At 50.9% G+C, this 18,492-nt stretch overlaps 1 protein-coding gene across 4 annotated transcripts; it reads left to right on the forward strand.

Moving 5' to 3' along the window:
- Positions 1-110: 110 nt before the first annotated feature.
- On the forward strand, positions 111-17,768 carry KPNA6 (karyopherin subunit alpha 6). Of its 4 annotated transcripts, none has more exons than XM_062634703.1 (15): positions 243-261; positions 7,407-7,466; positions 8,889-9,115; positions 9,721-9,816; positions 10,096-10,195; positions 10,476-10,570; positions 11,333-11,464; positions 11,681-11,769; positions 12,763-12,862; positions 13,827-13,990; positions 14,769-14,847; positions 15,005-15,130; positions 15,680-15,807; positions 16,111-16,289; positions 17,072-17,768. In XM_062634703.1, exons 1-15 carry the CDS (start codon positions 258-260, stop codon positions 17,254-17,256), a joined length of 1,764 nt encoding a protein of 587 aa, XP_062490687.1. In that variant the 5' UTR covers positions 243-257; the 3' UTR covers positions 17,257-17,768. The 4 variants fall into 4 exon arrangements, with proteins under 4 accessions (XP_062490688.1, XP_062490687.1, XP_062490689.1 ...); XM_062634705.1 differs by having other exon boundaries at positions 8,889-9,022; XM_062634704.1 differs by lacking the exon at positions 7,407-7,466 and having other exon boundaries at positions 111-261.
- Positions 17,769-18,492: the final 724 nt, after the last annotated feature.

The following is an 18,492-nucleotide window of genomic DNA, read 5'->3' on the forward strand; positions in this document are numbered from 1 at the left end:
GCGTGCGTGGGGAGCTGGGGGGGGGGAGCGGGTGGGCGCAGGGGGTGAAGGGGGGACACGGGGGGCAGGACACGGATTCCACTCCCGGCCGCTAGGGGCCGCCCGAACGCAGCGGGTGGAAGGAGCGGCCCCGCCCCGTCCGCGCGTTGAGGAGGTTTGTCCCTCCGCGGCCGCCGTCCGTGCCCGTCGCCCTCCCTCTGCCGGCGCCGCCATATTGTGGCTGCCGCCGCTCGGGAGCCGCCGCCGCAGGAGCCGCGATGGGTGAGCGCGGGCAGCGGCCGGGGCTCGGGGAACGGGGCTGGGGGGCACCGGGAAGGGCCGGGAGCGGCCGCGGCACCGGCCGGAGCAGCGCGGGCAGCGCGGCCTGGGAGCCCCCCGGCACCCCGCACCGGGGCTCCGGCCGCGTCCCCTCAGCGGCGGCGGGCCCGGCTGGCGGGGCGCGGAGTGCGGGCCCGACCGCCGCCGCCGCTGCTGCTGCTGAGTCATCCCGGCACGGCGGGGCCTGCGCCGGGAAGGGCGCTCGGAGCCCCTGGGGTGGTCCCAGCCCGGTAGCCGGGCCGCGGGGCGGGTGCCGGGGGTCCTTGGCCGCTCTGAGCGGTAACGGCTCGGGCTCAGGGAGCGGCGGGTTCAGCGCTGGGGCACGGGGGCTGTTTGCGCTGCGGGCACCGAGGAGAAGGGCGTCAGGGCTGCGGTAGGGGAAGGAGCTGCCGCGGTTGGTGCTGCCTGAAGTGCCCGTGGCGCTGTCAGTCCCCTGCGAGCCTCTTCTGGAGCCCGGAAGAGTTTAGGGCAGCTTAAAGCCATTCCTGTCCCTACATCCCTTGTCCCAAGCCCCTCTCCAGCTTTCCTGCAGCCCCTTCAGGCACTGGAGCTGCTCTCAGGTCTCCCCTTCAGGAGCCTTCTCTTCTCCAGGCTGACCCAGCCCAGCTCTCTCAGCCTGGCTCCAGAGCAGAGCTGCTCCAGCCCTCACAGCATCCCCATGGCCTCCTCTGGCCTCGCTCCAACAGCTCCAGGTCCCTCTTTGTGCTGTTGCCCCCAAAGTGGACACAGGGCTGCAGACAGCACTCTCAGAGAGCTACAGATAAGCCATAACTGAGCGCTGCCCTTCAAAAGGCACTTCAGTAGCAGCAGCCTTTTCTTGTTCCTTTGGATGCAGCCTGAAATTGAAGCTCCCTGCTTAGGGAGGTGCCTTTTCCTTGAGCCTTCAAGTAGTAAGGCAGGGTTTGAATGGGTGAAGTGGGTGGGAAGGCCAAGCCTGTGGCAGGTGTGTTCTCTGTAAAGCAGTGAGGATCCTCAGGGGGGGTTAAGGTTTTACCACCTTTCACCTTGTCTTGGAACCAGATTTCCCTTCAGAAGCCTTAAAAATGGCCTTTGGGGTGGGATCCTGCAGTGTTCCAGGCCAGGCTGGACAGAGCCTTGGGGTGACGTGGTCTGGTGTGAGGTGTCTCTGCCCGTGGCAGGGGGCTGGAACTGGATGAGCTTTTTCATCGCAAACCATTCTATGGTTCCATCGGGAACTCTCCCTCCACCTTCATCCTGGGATGTGCCAGGCCAGGTGAGTGGCCTCAAGCCTGCGTGTGCCGCGGCTGCAGCGCCTCCCATCCATGGCAGCTTTTAAAACTGAATCCATAGCTTGAGACGTGAAACCTTGAGGTAACACAAGGGCCTGGGGGGGGGAGTGTGAGTGCCTGAAAGCTGCTGCTGCTATCTGGAGCCGAGGAGTTCATGCAGAGGAGCTCCCCATCCTTCCCCATCATTGCTTGAAGCAGGGATTGAGAACTCCTTGCAGTGAGGCAGTTACATTCGAATAGTTCATTGTTTAAAGGAATCAAGGCGTTGCTTTTGCCTAACAGGGCTAAAGGGTGGCAGCTCAGCCCTGTTACTCCTTGCGGGGTGCAGGCTGAGGGTGCGTGGTGGCTGTGAGCAGTCGTGGTGTTGGTCTTGCCTGCGTTCTTAAGTACGCTGCTGGGTCTGTTCTTCGTTTGCTATGCAAATGGCACGTCTGGCTGCCTTTGCAGCGCTCCTCAGCCTGTGGAGCAGCGTGTGATGCTCCGTGCTTCACAAAACCTTCGTGGCTGATGGATTGAGGGAGTTGTTTGGCTCTTTTGGCTCTGTTTGCTGTGTTCAGGAGAGCAAATATGAACTTTGTAAAGGGGAGCTCGATCATTAAAGGAATGTAATAGTGAAAGTACGAATTCCTGGAGCCTCTCAGCTTTAAGCTGTTGTGCTGGCAGGGTCCAGCTGAACTCGGATTTGCTTTGCAAATCAGTGGTGGTTGTTTCTGGAGCAAAGCACATGTTGGGAAGGATGAGCTTTTGCTGGAACTTGATAGCTCTCTAATCATCTCTGGTCGGTTTTAACCTCGTATAACTCTTGTGGGTCGAGTTTGAGTTGACTTAGTTGAAGAGCTAATCCCTGCTTAAAGAACTGTAACAAAGGACTCCCTGGCCTTGGGTGACGCTGTTGTACTTGGGAGCCCACTCACTCTTCAGGAAATCTGAATGTCTCGGAATACATCAATCGTGTGGAAGAGGACTTGAAGCCCCAAACCTCAGATATTGGAGGTGTAAAGATCAGGAGGAGGCAGAGTTGAAATTAATCACTTAGGATAGATGTAAGGCAGGAGCTCTTCCCTGTGAGGGTGCTGAGGCGCTGGCACAGGGTGCCCAGAGAAGCCGTGGCTGCCCCATCCCTGGCAGCGTTCAAGGCCAGGTTGGACCCAGGGGCTTGGAGCAAGCTGCTCTAGTGGAAGGGGTCCCTGCCTGTGGCAGGTGGGTGGAGCTGGGTGAGCTTTAAGGTCCCATCCAGCACAAACCATCCCATGTACAGGTGAGTTCTTTGACACGGACAGCCCGGAAGGAATCCTGGTCTTTGACCCTCGGGAAGGACAAGCGTGCTGTGGGGCTGTTGTTTTTCCCCAGAGAGGATTTTTGCCTTTCCCTTCCCCCTCCCTGGCCACATCCATGGCACTGCTGCACATTCCAGCAGTGATATCACATCACTGGCTCTGGGGAGCTGAAGCAGAGGGGAGGGAGCCAGGGGAGGCTGCTGCCCCAGCAGCCAAACAGGGCTTATCCCCTGGTACAGCAGGGCCCGCGGGGCTGGTGGCAGCCTGGGGTTAAGACCACTCTGAAAGAGAACTGCCTCTGCCTGTGCTTCTGTGTAATAAACCCTCCAACAGAAGAGCAGCAGAGCAAACATAGCAGCGTGAGTGATGGGATGACAGAACTTGGCCACTTTTCCAGCAGCTGGGGTAATTCCAGGGCTGTAAGGGAAAAGCCTTGAATTGCTGCTTGTTTGACGGGACTTCTTGTGTAGTTGGTCTCCTGTCAGCACAAGTGTGTAGCTTCCTTTCCCCTCTGTGGCCTTCTGAGCAAGTGAAGGGCGTTTTCATTCACTCCACATTATCAGTGGCATGTTCAATAGGGGAATCTGTTCTTGGCTCATTTCTGGTAGCAGTTCAGAGCTGTCTGTTTATACTGTACAAGTAATTCAGCTCCTTTTAGGTATTTATTACACCCAGCTTCATTTAGCCTGTACTTCAGTAGCATGGATTACTTGGGCTTCCTTCTGTGCTTTCAGTTGAAATCACAAAGTTGTCCTGGACGTGCTTCTTCTTGAAGAGAACTCTCCAGAGACATTAAGTCCGTATCCATCGGGAGGAACCTTTCTGCTGTGTTGTAAAGCAGGTGCTTGAGCTCTTAAGAACTGACTGAAGACACGTCCATGGAGTGCTGTAAAATGCGTTGCACAGCTGAGTTTAGGAGGGGTCCTGTAGGAATATGTGTTTAGCTCTGAGCCTGGTCAAGCAGGGAGGCAGGAGATGGGAGGTTCCTCTGGGTTTCCAGGTAAGTGTATGGAAGGGTAGGAGAAACCCAAAGGACAGAGTCAGTAACGTTTGCCAAATGAAACTTAGTAGTTTGCCGGATCTGTTTTGCTACTACTTGTCCCATTTAGATGGGGTTTAATTGTAGCTGTCCCGGTTTATACCATCACAGGGAAACTCGGCTTGGAAGGAGCCTTTGGAGGATCTGCCCCAGCTGGGAAGCTTTGAAATGTACCCAGTGGAAATGTGGGTGCTGATGGGGTTCATTTCTTCTCCCCTCCAAATGCAGAGCTGCTGCCTTCCTGACTGGTGAGGCTGTGCTGTGGGTATGTGTCTCATGCCCAGCACCAGAACTGTACCAAAGATTGCCTTTGGGAAAAGGGGTTTGCCTTAAAAAAGGCCTTGTCAGATGTGTCAGTGTAACTGTTTCTCTGCCTTGTCACTTCAATCTGACTCAGCAGCTCGAGTCCTGATTTAGACCTGCAGTGACTCAGCTCAAAGTCTTTTAGGAGCAGCTGAGGAAGTGTTTGGAGCAAATGCTCTCTGTAATGCAGAGGACTGGGAAGAGCATCCTCTGGAAAGGAGCAGGGATTTGTTTCTGATCCAGTAACATCAAGAAGCTATTACAGTCTTGGTGATGACCCTGGAATTCCAGTTCGTGGCTGAGCTGCTGTAGCTCGTGCTGGCTTTTGCACAGGCTTTGAGGGCTCTGCTGAGCCTCCAAAGCCAAACTTTCACACTGGTTTTCCTTCCCTTTAAGTGGTAAATACCTTCTCATCCTTCAGTACATAAGGATGAGCCTGTGTCCTGGCTTCAGCTGTAGCAGGCATTTTTCTCCTTCTTAGTAGCTGGGGCAGCGCTGTGGTTTTGACTTTAGCCTGAGAACAAGGGTGATAACACACCAGTGGTGTCAGTTGTTTACCCCAGTCAAGGACTTCTCAGGCTCATGCTGTGCCAGTGAGCAGGGGTGATTCCAGAGGTGGTTAGCATTCAGCACTTGTTGGTGTGGGGACTCTGTACTAAACATGGGCTGTGTGTTGGGAGGCATTGCACTGATCATGGCTTTAACCCCCCCCTCAGGTAACCATTCTCTCTGGGGACACTAAGGAAGTTGAGTGGTTTCAGGTGCACTTTTAGTAGTGAGGATGGAGCTAACAGGCTTCTTTTGGAAGTTACAAAGCTGTGTTTTAGCTCCTTGATGCTCGGCAGCCCTGGAAGGCATTGCTGTTTGGTTTACATCTGTGTTTAGCACAGATTGCTTTGTGCTCTGAAGTGGCCCCAGCAGATCATTGCAGCCAGTGGTTAACAGTGAGCAGAGTTCCTTGGCTGACACTTGCCTTGTCTCTCTGACTCGGGATGATGGAGCTGCAGCTACACTCATGCTGCTGCTTTAGTCTCAGTCCTTGTTTGTGGCAGCAGGGGCTTCCTCAGCCGTCAGTGAACTGAATTACACACTCCCCTTGTGCTTGTCGCCCTGCAGAGCCACTCACAGAGCTGAGAGCTAAAAGGTAATGCCTCTGACACTGAGTCCACGGGCCCCAAGCTTCCCAATTGCTGCTCTTTTCCCCAGGGCAGAGGAGTCCCTCTGGGCCGTGAGCAGTGGGTGTTTATGGAGCCTTCCATCTGCCTGGTGCCTGAGCAAAGCTTTACCCGGCTGTGCTTTGTTAAAGCAAGTCATCAGATGTACACTGGGGCTCAGAACCTGTCCTGCAGAGCCAGGGTTACCTCGTGTTCCATGTTCAGGAGGCAGAAATCACTCTTTCTATGTGCAGGCTCATAACCCTTAGACCTGTTCAATTGCCTGAGGCCAGGGAATTCCTAGAGAAGTAATGTTTTGTCCAGGCTCTAAGAACACTATTTTAAATGGAGTCAATCTTGCAAGTCTGAAGTTGTTTTCTGGTGTGATCTCTGGGAGGTTTTGGTGCAGACAGCAGGTTCTTGAGCGTTCTTGGTATTCGGAAACAGTGTGAAAACTCTTTTGTGGAGCTCTGATTTACAGAAGGAGCTGGGGGAAAGCTCTGCAGGCTCAGGTTTTTAAACACCTTTTCAACAAGCTTTTACCTCTGCAGGTTTTCATTCTGCCCAAGAAAGGTGAATTGGATGGAAGAGGTTGAGGTGAGGGTGGTGGTGCACACTGAGCCCCTCTGTAGCCAGTGCTCAAGAATGGCAGTAACCTGCTGAGGAAGCATGGATGCTTCAGAGGGACTTGCAGTAGTCACTTCTAACTGACCAGTGGAAAGGGAACAGGTAGAGGTTGTACTTTGGGTCCAGGGTAATCTGAGGGATGCAGAATGTGGGGGAAACCAGGTTCCTAGGAACAGAAGGCTGCCTCTTGCAGCGGGAAGGAGTTGAAGCATGAGCAAGGGCCTGGAAGTGGAGGGCCTGAACTGACTGTTAACCCTGGTGGTGAAAGTGCCTCATTCTAACCCTGTCCTAATTCCTGATGGTTTTCCTTTTCTAATGCCATATTCATGATATTCCAGTAGGGGTTTTCCTTTAGTATAACAGGGAAATCCAGAGCCTTAAACTGCAAGGTGAGGAGAGTGCTCTGAGACCTCCCAGCATGTTGGGGTGTGCTCAGCCCAGTAGGGTTGTGCAAGCTGGGAGGCAGCTGAGCTGTCATGTGTTGCTTTGCTATTTATATGACTAACTGCTTGGTAATCCAGCATATGGCATTAACTCCTTTAAGCACTTTTCCCTCCTTCTTGTCTTCAAAACTACCTTTGAATTGGAGCCTTCAGCTTTCCAAAGGGAGGGAACAAATTTGACTTTGTTTGGGATTCTGCTGTAATCCTCAGAAGGAAGCCAGGAACTCTCACTCTTTTGTGTGGCTGATGAGCCATTGGCGTTGGGGCAGCAATGGGGCTGCACTGAGGTAACACTGGTACTTAAATAGATCTTGTGAATGCACATCTCTGTGCAGGTGCCACACCTTGCTACTGTCAGATCAGATAGAGCCCCCCTAAAGCCTGTAGCGGTTTTAAAAGCCTTTTCTATGTTCTGAATTAGCTGATTTTCAGTTAATAATCAATTCTTCAATCTTAGAATCATAGAATAGTTTGGGTTGCAAAGGACCTTAAGATCATCCCGTTCCAACCCCCTGCCATGGGCAGGGACACCGCACACTGAACCATGTCACCCAAGACCAATCTTGCCATACAATGCTGCTGGGAAAAGGGATAGACAAGTAAGAGTGGTTGCATAGTTCCTATGATCTTCAGTCTGCTCTTTGCCATGTAAAGAAAGTGCTGCCAAATACCTTTAGGAACAGGCCCCTGAAATCCTGACTTGTGAGAGGTAAACTCGGGGGGAAGATGAATGGTTTAATGCAGGCTTTACAGTGAGGCTGCTGCGAGGTAGAGTGCACTGTTGAGTATGGCATCAGCAGGTTTCTTGCCTTGGTTTTATGGAGGACAGGCCCTATAAAATGGGGTATTTAGGGAAGGGACGAAAGGTAGATTTCTGTAAGGCTCCAGATCTTGCAGGACCTCCTGTAACTTGGTTACTTCACCCCTATGGTAGGTTTTGAGGCTCTGTGCTTCTTCAGTGGTGCTCAGCCTGATGGACTCCCTCTTTCTTACAGCCTCTGGCCACTCACTGTCCCCTAAGCAAGTTACTGATGAAGGCTCTAACTGTGGACAGGGTCAGTGCTGTGTGCCAGGGACCTGCATCTCTTACAGTGGAACTGACCAGAGGAACTTGGAGTTTGGGGTTTTTATCTCTTGCTTTTCAGAGGCCTTTCCTCTTGCTGTTTTGGGAAGAGAATTCCCTCCTAATAAGATGCTGTGAAGTCGCTTGCCTTTTCCCCACAGTGCTTGCTGCCTTTTTAGGTGGTTTGGGGGAATCCTAGAGCTGAAAGGATTTTGTCTCCTCTCCTGTCAAAACATGAATTTTCCCAGTTTCCTCTTCCCCTGGCACTGAACCCTTGGCTGTTTGTGTGTTCTATATATATGTGTGTGTGTGTGTGTTCTCACAGCGTTCCTAGCAGGAGGGCAGTAAGGTCTGAACCATCTCCAGCTGACCTTGGAGCAGCTCCAGAAGGGCTGGAGGCAGTTGATAAGTCAGACTGAAGCTTTCTGTAAGCAACGTGGCTGAGGAGTGCCTGAAGCTGGAAAGAGGAGGGGAAGGAGTCTGCACTGCAAACCTTCACAGGGCACTTCTTCCACCTGCCCTCAGCAGTTGGATGGAAGCAGATATTGGTGACCAGCAGAGTTCTGGAGGAGAGGAAGTTGGTCTCGGGGTTGATTTGCACTCTGATGTTGTGTATCGTGATCGCTCCTCTCCTGTCCCGACGTTAAGCAAGTAACTGTAAATGGGAGAAAGGGAGAGTCTGGAGAGGTGCGAGAAGGAGTTGACACGGGCAGAGCAGTGGATTACAGCTGGATGCAGCTGGGGAGTTGATACCCCTCTGTCCTTGGGTTTCTCCTTGGCCCTGCTTGCCTTTCTTTCCCTGTGCCAAATAGTGGAGTGTCACTTCCCTGCCTGGGAGGCACATTTACACTCACCAAGAAGGGCTGCGTGAGGCAGATAGGAACCAGCAAAATAAGTAGGTCAGGTACTGAGCCCTGGCAGTACCTGGTGGGACAGACATGGCCTGTACATGACGTGCAGCCCTGCTCTCTGCAATACCATTGTTATAGCATCAAGGCCACAGTTTGCCTGGGAGTCCTCTTGGCTTTTTGCTGCGTGTCTGGGGAAGAAAGTCAAGGTGTGCTTTAGGCCATAATGACACAAGGGAAGGAATTTCTGCTTAAAACCAAAGTGGAATTTAGTTGTGCACCCCCTGAGGACAGTGAAGCCGTTTGCGTGGGAGCCTTTCACGTGGGTGATAGCCTGATGCTATCCAATTGGGTCTGGGCTCCTTTTGGAACCTATGGATTATGCTTCCTAGAAACTTCCTAACCCTCTTTCCATAGCAGCCTTAGACATGAGCTAAGGTTGGGATCACATCCTAAGTCTGATCTGGCTATTCCGTGCTGCTTCACGTGCCCGGGCTACCTTGTCAGCAAGGCTGTGTGGGTTAACGAAGCAGAGAGCTGAGGCAGGCGGTGTCTTCTCCTCCCAGAGACCATGGCGAGCCCTGCCAAGGACAACTATCGAATGAAGAGTTACAAGAACAAAGCCCTAAACCCCGAGGAAATGCGGCGCCGAAGAGAAGAGGAAGGGATTCAACTGCGCAAACAGAAACGAGAGCAACAGGTAACTGTCACCTTGAGTAGCTTGTGTACAGCCTTAACACACCCAGGATTGTGCTGCTGCCTAACTGGAATCTTCAAGGATCTGTGCATTAAGGTTCGTTGGCAGTCCTCTTATTTTTTCCTGTTCTAACCAACATCTTGCTTTTCTCTTTCTCTTTGTACCCGGTGCAGAGCACACAGCTCGTATCCAGAGCTTTCCAAGCACTTTTTTTCCTTGGGGTATTGGAGGTTTTTGCTCACAGATCCTTGTTGGTAAAGGGGTGTTTGGATTAGTTGGTGAATGGGACTGTTTCCCTGAAGCAGGAAGCACAAGTGGGAGTATGGGCTGCACGTAGTAATTTGGAGCTGTGGTTTTCTTTTTGCCTTGGAGGTCTATGAACCTAAGAGGTGCTGTGTGGCTCAGACTGTTTGCTCTATCAGTGCATCACCTACCAGCTGCCTTCTCCCTGGTTTCCCTCACTTTAAGTCCAATTCTGCACTTGCAGACCAGTGTCTGAGGGCAAGACTTGGCATGTTTTATTACCGGGGTTTGGTGCCAAACTGGGCTTCAGGAGGGCAGAGCTGTTAATGACTGCTTCTCTGTTCAGGTTGGGCTCAGCCTAGCTGACAGTATCTTGTTTGAGGAACAAGAATGTCTAGTTATGAAGGCTGTACATCATTGCTTTCTAATAATGCCTCCTGTGTTTTGGTCCTCCCCAGCTCTTTAAAAGAAGAAATGTGGAACTGATCAATGAGGATGCCTCCATGTTTGATAGTCTCCTTGTGGATCCCTACGTCAGTTCCACCACATGTGGGGTAGGTGCCTTATTGTGATAATGCCTGTGGGTAGATTTAACAGTGGGGACAGCAGAGAGCTGACAACCTTGAGAGGTTTTTGCTTTCTCACTTTTGAGAACGTTGCAAATATCACTCCAGTGAACTGGAAGAGTCTGTCAGGAAGTAAATAATGTGCTGAGATCTCAAATTTGTATCTTTGGATTACTGGCTAAGCCCAAAATCGTGGTAGGCTGTCAAGGACTGTGATGCCTTAGTGTGAAATGGAACCCTTGTTCTGTCTCCTTTGCATGCTTTCAGGAGGGAGTGATCACAAGAGAGATGGTAGAGATGCTTTTCTCAGATGACCCCGACCTACAGCTAGCAACCACTCAGAAATTCAGGAAGTTACTCTCCAAAGGTAAAAGTAACTCCTTCCTGCCATCAGCTCTGCTGTAACCTGTCTTCTACAAGCATTTGTGCTCGTGTATTGCTGGACAGAAGCTTCGTAGCTTTGAGCCTGGGGGGAAGAAAGCTAGAATCCTTTACATTGTAATGATTTCTGGTTGTATGAATTACACAGAAAGTGTTTGTGGAGAGTTGTCCTGCTGGGTTTGGTACCGGTTGAGATCATTCAGTTCATTGACAGCTCATCCCCTGGTAGACCTGTGTGCTCTTTTGACACTGTTCTGCTGTTTCAGAGCCGAATCCTCCAATAGATGAAGTGATAAACACTCAAGGAGTGGTGGACAGATTTGTGGAATTCCTGAAGAGGAGTGAGAACTGCACACTACAGGTAAAGGAGATGCTGCTGGGGAATCATCGGGGCATGGAGCTGTGGAACCTTCACAGCTCAGCAACCTGAGCCCACAGGGGCTATCGGGGAAAAGTGGTGTCTTGGACCTGAAAGGTGCAGGTTCTGTGATGCATGGGAGAAGGCAAAGGGAGCCTGTAATGCTTAGGCAAGAAATGAAATAAATGGCTCTGAATTAAATTCTTGGAAGAATGCTGGCAAAAATACCATAGTTGAGCCACAGCAGAAGGGAATTTGGCCTCCCTGTCTTTGCTGGGAGCTAGTGGAGTCATGGAACATGTGTGTGTGGGAAGAAATTGGGTGAGGAGAAGCCTTTATTGGAGGCTGTTATGAACAGGTGAAGAGTCTGTTAGAAAGGGGTTAGGTAGAGCTGGTGCTGCCATGGGGCAGAGGGATGGAAGTGATCTGCTCCAGGTGTGTTTGTGCACTGCAAAGGTGTCTGCACCTTTCTTGCTGGAAGATGGTTGTATGGGTGAAAAGATGAGGTGTGACTGGTGATGTCTTCTGCCTCCCGCTCTCCTATCTATCCTTAGAGCCTTCAAGAAGGCATTTAGCAGATGTGGCTCTTTAGTGCTCAGGAAATTAAAATCCTTTCCTTCAAATATGGAGCTGTTGGGATATGGTTTTTCTCTCACAACCTTTTCAATAGAAGTCAAAAGAATGATAGCCACAACTTGCTGGCAAATATTTTGCTAAATCAGGATTATTTTAGTCATCCTCTTGTCACTTCTTTGCTTGTTCCAGTTCGAAGCAGCGTGGGCACTGACGAATATTGCATCAGGAACTTCCCAACAAACAAAAATAGTAATTGAAGCTGGGGCAGTTCCTATATTCATAGAGCTGCTAAACTCTGACTTTGAGGATGTTCAAGAACAGGTAAGGTTCACTTCTTACTGTGGGGTTAGGGAGAGAACCACAGTGGGGTTGCCTGTGATGAAAATGTGGTGTTAAAGCTGCGTGGCCAGTGTCTAACAACTGGCTTCAGTTCCAGCTTGCCTGGAATTACAGGGAAATGCTCTCTTAGCACACTGCCCTCTTCTTCCTCTGTTCAGAAACTGTGTGAATCCTAAAACTGTTGCTGTTTCCTTTCAGGCTGTCTGGGCATTGGGGAACATTGCTGGAGACAGCTCTCTGTGTAGAGATTATGTCCTTAACTGCGCTATTCTTCCTCCCTTATTAATGTGAGTAGCCATGAATACTTGCCAATCCAGTTCCTGATGTCCCAGTGCCCTACAGCAGAGCCATATTTGCGCTGGGTGAATAGATTCCCTAGCAATTCATGGTGGTGATTGCTGGGAATCAAACCATTGGTACCAGTTAAACCAGCAGTTCAGACAAGTATCTGATACCGAGTGGGACTTGGTAGCTAACATGCCTTCTCACAAACCTTTACACTGTGCTCAGTCTGAAGCTGGTGCTGTGCAGTGTGCTTGTCTTTCTGGAGTCACAGTGCTCACTGTGTCCCCCTCCAGATGCCTGCTCTTTGTGCTTACACTGTGGATTTCAGGGGCTTGTCCGAGTGGGTTCCTCTATCTAGGGCTGACGAGAGGGAGCAGGTCTTTGTACCCACCTCCCCTCTGCAGCTCCTGAGCGTGGTGCGTGCCCACCAGAGCCAGGGCTGTCTGTCAGACACATGCTTTCACTGCTCTGGAAAGAATGAATCTTTATCCTGGCCTTGGCAAACTGCTGCTTTAGCACAAATGGATTGTTACACTGCTACTTCTGTCAGTCACCTGGCAGCAGTGACTGCTGACAAGTCCTCAGCCCACAGGACTTGCTGTCCTCATTAGAGTGGAGTGACAGCAGTTCGTGTCCTCTAGTGAGGACCGTCTGACCTCAGACAGGGTGTGAGCGGCTGCCTGGGCTGAATTTGAACTTGGAACTGCAATTCAACTAACTTGCCCTTCCTTCTGTGACTTCTCTAATGTGGAACTTGCCTTCTTGACCCACATCCCTTGGTGGTGGTAGCAATAAAAGCTCTTTATCCTAAGAAGTAGTTGCATGTCACTTCTCTTCTTGCTTATGGAGGGGCTCAGGAGGCACACAGCATGGCTTGAGCTGCAGCAAGTGGAATAGTGGTTCGACTTCCTTAAAATCATACTGGTTCTTTTCCCCTTGATTCCCTTGCTGGCTTCCACATCAAGGATGATAATTCCTGCTACTTGTCTCTTTAGGCTCCTTACGAAGTCCACCAGGTTGACAATGACACGAAATGCTGTCTGGGCCTTGTCAAACTTGTGCAGAGGAAAGAGTCCACCTCCTGAATTTGATAAGGTGAGAGGAAAAGCCTTGTTGGCAGAGAGGTGATGGGGAGACACCCAAGGTCCATGGTTGTCTCAATTCTTTTTGACTGCTGGACTTCTCTAAGTCATTCTTTGGGGAAACAGGGTGAGGTTCTCCCTGCTGAGACTCATTCTCCTGCTCAGCAGGTGCTTATGCACCCATTCATTTTCTGCCCAGCTCCAGTGGCAGCCCATCAGCTGGACCCCTCAAGGAAGGGGCAGGCACGGGTTTCCCTGTGAGGCAGCCTATGCTGTAGGCTTCCCTAAACCTTTTTAATCAACACTGGAATGTTGAGACTTCACTCAAATTGTGACTGAAAACTTGATTCTGAGACCTTTAAATGCTACAAAACAGGACTCCTGGAGCGGTGGGAGCTTTCCTCTCCCCCTTTCCTGGTGTGCTGCCGGCTTTTCAGTTGTCTCATCTTTCTTTGGTAGAAGAAAACCATTCAGATCAATGTTTTCACCCTCAAAGCCTGAGAGCTGACACTGTTCAGATTCCATCCCTCACCTTGGGATGAAATCTCAATGGAGTGTCATATCAAATCACTTATAAATGATCAAAGTACTCAGAGGTGGAGCTGTTGGTGGTTGCTGCTCTGAATACGGAGCTGTTCGGGGTTATCAAGAATAAGAACTGGAGCAGTGCTCTTCCACAAGATGCGTAAGGAGCTTCCAAATGGTAGCCTGCACAGTAGCACTTATCCCAGGAGTCCAGACTTGGTCCTAGAGGAAGGGATGTAATTTCACTTTAGCAATAACGCTGCTGAAGTAACTTCAGACCCTGATTATAAGGTGTGTGAACCAACAAGGAAGCTGCTGACTCTAGGGGAGGAAACAGTGGACATCCAAGACTTGTTGTCTTGCCAGTCAGCACAACCACGTGGTGCTTTGCATGCAAAGGTGGTGGTCCTGGCCACAGCGTGACTAATCTGGGGTGGTGGCTGTTGTTGTAGGTGTCTCCCTGCCTGCCAGTGTTGTCCCGGTTGTTGTTCAACAGTGACTCTGACCTGCTGGCAGATGCCTGCTGGGCTCTTTCCTACCTATCAGATGGTCCCAATGAGAAAATCCAAGCAGTTATTGACTCGGGAGTGTGTCGGCGACTGGTGGAGCTCTTAATGTGAGTACCTTGTCTTGCTGCTTCAGCCCAGTGAGACTGGGAAGCGTGTGCCTGAGCCTCGGTTCATGTCAAAGCCCATCAGAGCACCCTTCACACCTCTTGTGTGCATAGGATGCAGGTGGTGGGTGCTGTAGCTGACTTCAGAGCAGTGATGACATAGGAGGGTCTGAAGAAGGTTGAGAGCTGTAGTTTCCTGTCTTTCTGAGAGAAGCTGGGTTCCTCCGATGTGCTGGGATAAACTTGCTAAAGAGAGGTTGGAATGGTGCTTCTAACGTGTGAGAGAGGACAGCAGTGTATCTTGTGCTCTCAACCTTCAAACATGCTTATGGAAGCCTAGTTCCTAGGCAGATCCACAGGTGGCAAAAAGAGTGTCTACCAAAAATCACCTTGGCTTTGTTGCTCTGATACCTATATGGGAACTTAGATAAAATACTGGAATGAGCCTCTAACAGCTTCAGAGCTGGGAGGCGGTCGCTTCCAAAATTCTCCTGAAATATTCTGGGTGTTCTCATTGGGTTAACAACATCTTTTGGTCAGGAAGGGGGGGTATGTAAGAGGTGAGGTCTGTAAGAGGTGAGATCTGTAATTGAGCCATCTGAAGATGATGGAGTTAGGATGAAAATCGCTGCTCTGTGACTTTGTTTTCAGGGTCAGTATTACCGTGTGCTAGGGGGAGGGATTGTAAGCAGACAATGCAGATGAGTTGCTGGGGAGAGAATCTTCTGCCTGTGTGTGATCTGATAGACTTGGCTTTGTCCTTGTGCCGTTTCTCCTGCAGGCACAACGACTACAAAGTGGCCTCTCCAGCTCTGCGAGCAGTGGGTAACATCGTGACGGGGGATGACATCCAGACCCAGGTGAGGGAAGTGCCTGTCTCCCACGGAACAGGGAGGTTCTTCCTGTTGAGGCTCATCCTCCTCTGCAGCAGCTGTTGGAGTGCCTGCTTCATTTTGTGCCCAGCTCCAGCTCTGGACCTGACACTGGTGATCTCACTTCTGCTTTCTTTCTCCAAAGGTGATTCTGAACTGTTCAGCCCTGCCTTGTCTCCTTCACTTATTAAGTAGTCCCAAGGAATCAATCAGGAAAGAAGCCTGCTGGACTATATCCAACATCACAGCAGGAAACAGAGCGCAGATACAGGTAGGGTCTTCTCCAGCCCGCCTGCAGTGAACCTCAATTCTGAGCTCAGCATTAAGGGTTCTCAGCTTTTTTCCCTGGCAGTCAGAGGCTGGGTTTGTTCACATCTCTCATTCTGCAGTAATGTGCAAATTTGCTGCTCCCAGCCATCTGCCAACGGAGCTAAGAAAAGCTTTTAATGGTACCAACAAAGACTGGGCTGAAATGAGTACCACAGGTTGGATCATTGGAGCAGGAGCAGATACAGCCCCTGCATCTCCCTGCTCTGTTAGAGGTACCCCTTTGAAAAGCTGGAGCTTGTGGAGTTGTAATTTATCCTTTTCGTGCCCTACATAAAGGTAGATGAGTGATGGGAGCACTGCTCCAGTATTGCTGCAGTAATAGGGGTTGTCTGCTGTGGGCTGGTTGTGGGATCGACCGTCTTGCGTTAATAGGATTTGGCTAAGGAATTGCTGAAGAGCACAGCTTGGAAAGATCTTTTGCATTGACAGATGGAGGTGGAGGTTTCTCTCACGTTGCCAACTCCAACCCTTCTCGTTGCTCTCTCCCCAGGCAGTCATAGATGCAAACATCTTCCCAGTCCTGATAGAGATCTTGCAGAAAGCAGAATTCCGCACGAGGAAGGAGGCAGCGTGGGCTATCACCAACGCGACGTCAGGAGGAACCCCTGAGCAGATCAGGTATTCCCTGGGGCTCCTCTTGGGGGACAGCTGTTAGTGTATGGAAGCTTTGTCTTTGTGGGAACCGTGAGACAAGGACAAGGGGGTGATGTGGAGAACCTCTGGGAGGGTACCTGAGGCAGAGCTGGAGCTGGATCGTTCCCTGAGCTGGGAATTGCAGCTTCCTTCAGAATCAGGAGAAGGAAATCCAGTCTGCTTCCCCCTCCCTCTTCAGAGAGCTCAGGCCAGGCTAAATGTCCAAACCTGATGACAGATTGAATTCCACATCCTGAGCAGTGTGTGTTGCCGGTGCTCTCTCTTCAGATACTTGGTAAACTTGGGTTGTATCAAGCCTCTTTGTGACCTGCTGACTGTCATGGACTCCAAGATTGTCCAGGTGGCCTTGAATGGACTGGAGAACATCCTGAGGCTTGGAGAGCAGGAAGCCAACCAGAGTGGGACAGGCATCAACCCGTACTGCAGTCTGATTGAGGAGGCCTATGGTAGGTTGTGGCCTTGGTGCTGTTGGCTTTGAACAACACAACTGTGTCTGTTAGTTCTGTTGTTGCTTTTCTGCTGTGCTAAAGGATTTAGTGTACCTCAGACTAGCCAAGATTTGTCCCAGTGGTGTGTTTAGACTCTTAGGATTTGGGCATAGGACAAAATACTTGGAAGTAAAAACTATCCTACTTCTGGTCTATGCTTCCTAGACCTGCAGCCGAGCTGATAATTGTGGCTTGTAGCAGGATTAATCAGAAACGAGCTGAGCTAAGTAAAAAGTGACACTTCTAGGTCTAAAATTGCTCTAACTGGACCCAGTTATAACGGTGGATGTTCCATGGAAATCCAGAGAGGCTTCACTTTTCCCTGGAGCAACTTAATTTGGTGGGTTTAATTAGGACAGGGAAAGCTGCTGCTGCCCTTCCACTGGAGGCCACTGGGGCAAGCGCTGCTTCCTTCCCCTCCGTACCCCCAGCAACTACCAACCTGCTTGTGCCACTTGGTTTAACCTCACTGAGATGTGGGCTTGTCCCCAGCAGAGCTGGGGGTGCAGCTGCTTTAGCTGTGCCAGTGAAACAGGCTATTGAAGAGACATGAATGCTGCCTGATAGGAAAGCCACAAGCATCTCTGGAATAGCTTTATATGTCGGTGCTGCTCACCAGCCCCAAATGTGATGCAGACTGAGGTCTTGCAGTAAACAGGAGAAGGGTGGAGGATGGATGTGGGGTTGCAAATACCAGGATCCCCTCATTTCATCACATTCCATTTCTCTTTCCCTCCCAGGTTTGGATAAGATAGAGTTCCTACAGAGCCATGAGAACCAAGAGATCTACCAGAAGGCCTTTGACCTGATTGAGCACTACTTTGGAGTAGAGGATGACTCTGCTTTGGCTCCCCAGGTAGATGAGAACCAGCAGCAGTTCATCTTCCAGCAGTCCGAAGCCCCCATGGAAGGTTTCCAGCTATAATGTGCCCGGGGCAGGGAACAGAACACCACAAACTTGCTGGAAAGCAACCGAGAGCAGCTGATCATCCCATCCCCTTCTTGCACACGGGAGGCCAAGCACCCACTCCACCTTTTAGGAAGCAATTCTTCCTTCAACCAACTAAACCAGTGCTTTGCCGGGACGGAGAGAAGGGGATGTTCTTACACTTCTGTTTCTTTTTGCTGCTGCATCCATGTCTTTAAAGCAGGCATCTGGGTGGAGGAAGGACACGGAGGTGGCAATTGCACCTCTGGGTTTGGGTTATTTTTTTTCCCCTTTGTGGTGATCTCTTCCCAAATGTCACTTCTTAACTCGGGTACTTAATTGAGATGGCAGCGATGGGTCGGGTAAGAACACAAGTAGCAGTAAGCGTTCTGACAGCGGTAATTCTGCAAGCCCTGGGTTGAGCTATTTAATGATTTATTTTTTCCTTTTTTTTTTTTTGCACATGTTACTCTTTATTAAAGACTCTAATTTGCCAAGAGCAAAGTTTAGCCCTGGCCTTTCTGCGCCCTTCCTTCAGCGGACAGTCCTCTCGCACCTGGGCCATGCTCCCCTGCAATACACTGTACATGGACAGAGAAATGGGAAGTTCTCCCACGCCGGGGAAGAGTTTTTTGGGGGAAGGCTCCTTCCCTCGGCATAGAGCTGTTGTATTTTGGTGATCTGTTTCTTGAAGAACTACTTGTACCATTCACAAAGGAGAGAAAAGAAGCAACAAGACCCCTAAAGCTGCTAACTGTGAGGAGGGGAGGGGGAAGCAGAGGCTGTGTTTGCATTTCTGCTGATGCCTCCAGCCCCGGGCCTGTGGCCACGGTGAGAGCCCACCTTCAGCTTTACGTGAAATCTATTTTTTTTCCATGAGAAACACGTTTTGAGTCGTGGGTTTTTCTTCTGGATCAAGGGGGGGAGGGGAGGGAAAGAGGATGGGGGAAGGAAGAAGGGGGCAGGGTGTGGTACTTCCAGGTCCCAGCTGTGCCTCCTGCTCGCTGGTACATCGTGTGTATTCGACCAAACCAAGGCACATCGCTGTGTTTTCTATAGCACACAGACGTGACCATTGATGGGATTGGGCTGCAGCGCTACTGCTGCCTACGCAAGTGCTGTGATTTACGTAACGGGGGCACCGCGGGGCAGGAGCAACAGGACCCGAGCGCTCCGGCTCCTGCTCCGCGGCTCCCTCCTGCACTGGGCAAGCCCTTGGAGCCTCCTCACCCT

Source organism: Pezoporus occidentalis, unplaced genomic scaffold (assembly GCF_034315485.1).
Source record: "Pezoporus occidentalis ecotype Australia unplaced genomic scaffold, CSIRO_AGI_Poc_V1 ctg436, whole genome shotgun sequence".
In the NCBI taxonomy this organism is placed as follows: Eukaryota; Metazoa; Chordata; class Aves; order Psittaciformes; family Psittacidae; genus Pezoporus; species Pezoporus occidentalis.

Bases quoted from the DNA above. Each gene is read 5' to 3' on its own strand.
- KPNA6 (XM_062634703.1), top strand. The intron at 13,991-14,768 runs GTGAGTACCTTG...TTTCTCCTGCAG, and splicing joins CGACTGGTGGAGCTCTTAAT to GCACAACGACTACAAAGTGG. The intron at 14,848-15,004 runs GTGAGGGAAGTG...CTTTCTCCAAAG, and splicing joins GGGATGACATCCAGACCCAG to GTGATTCTGAACTGTTCAGC.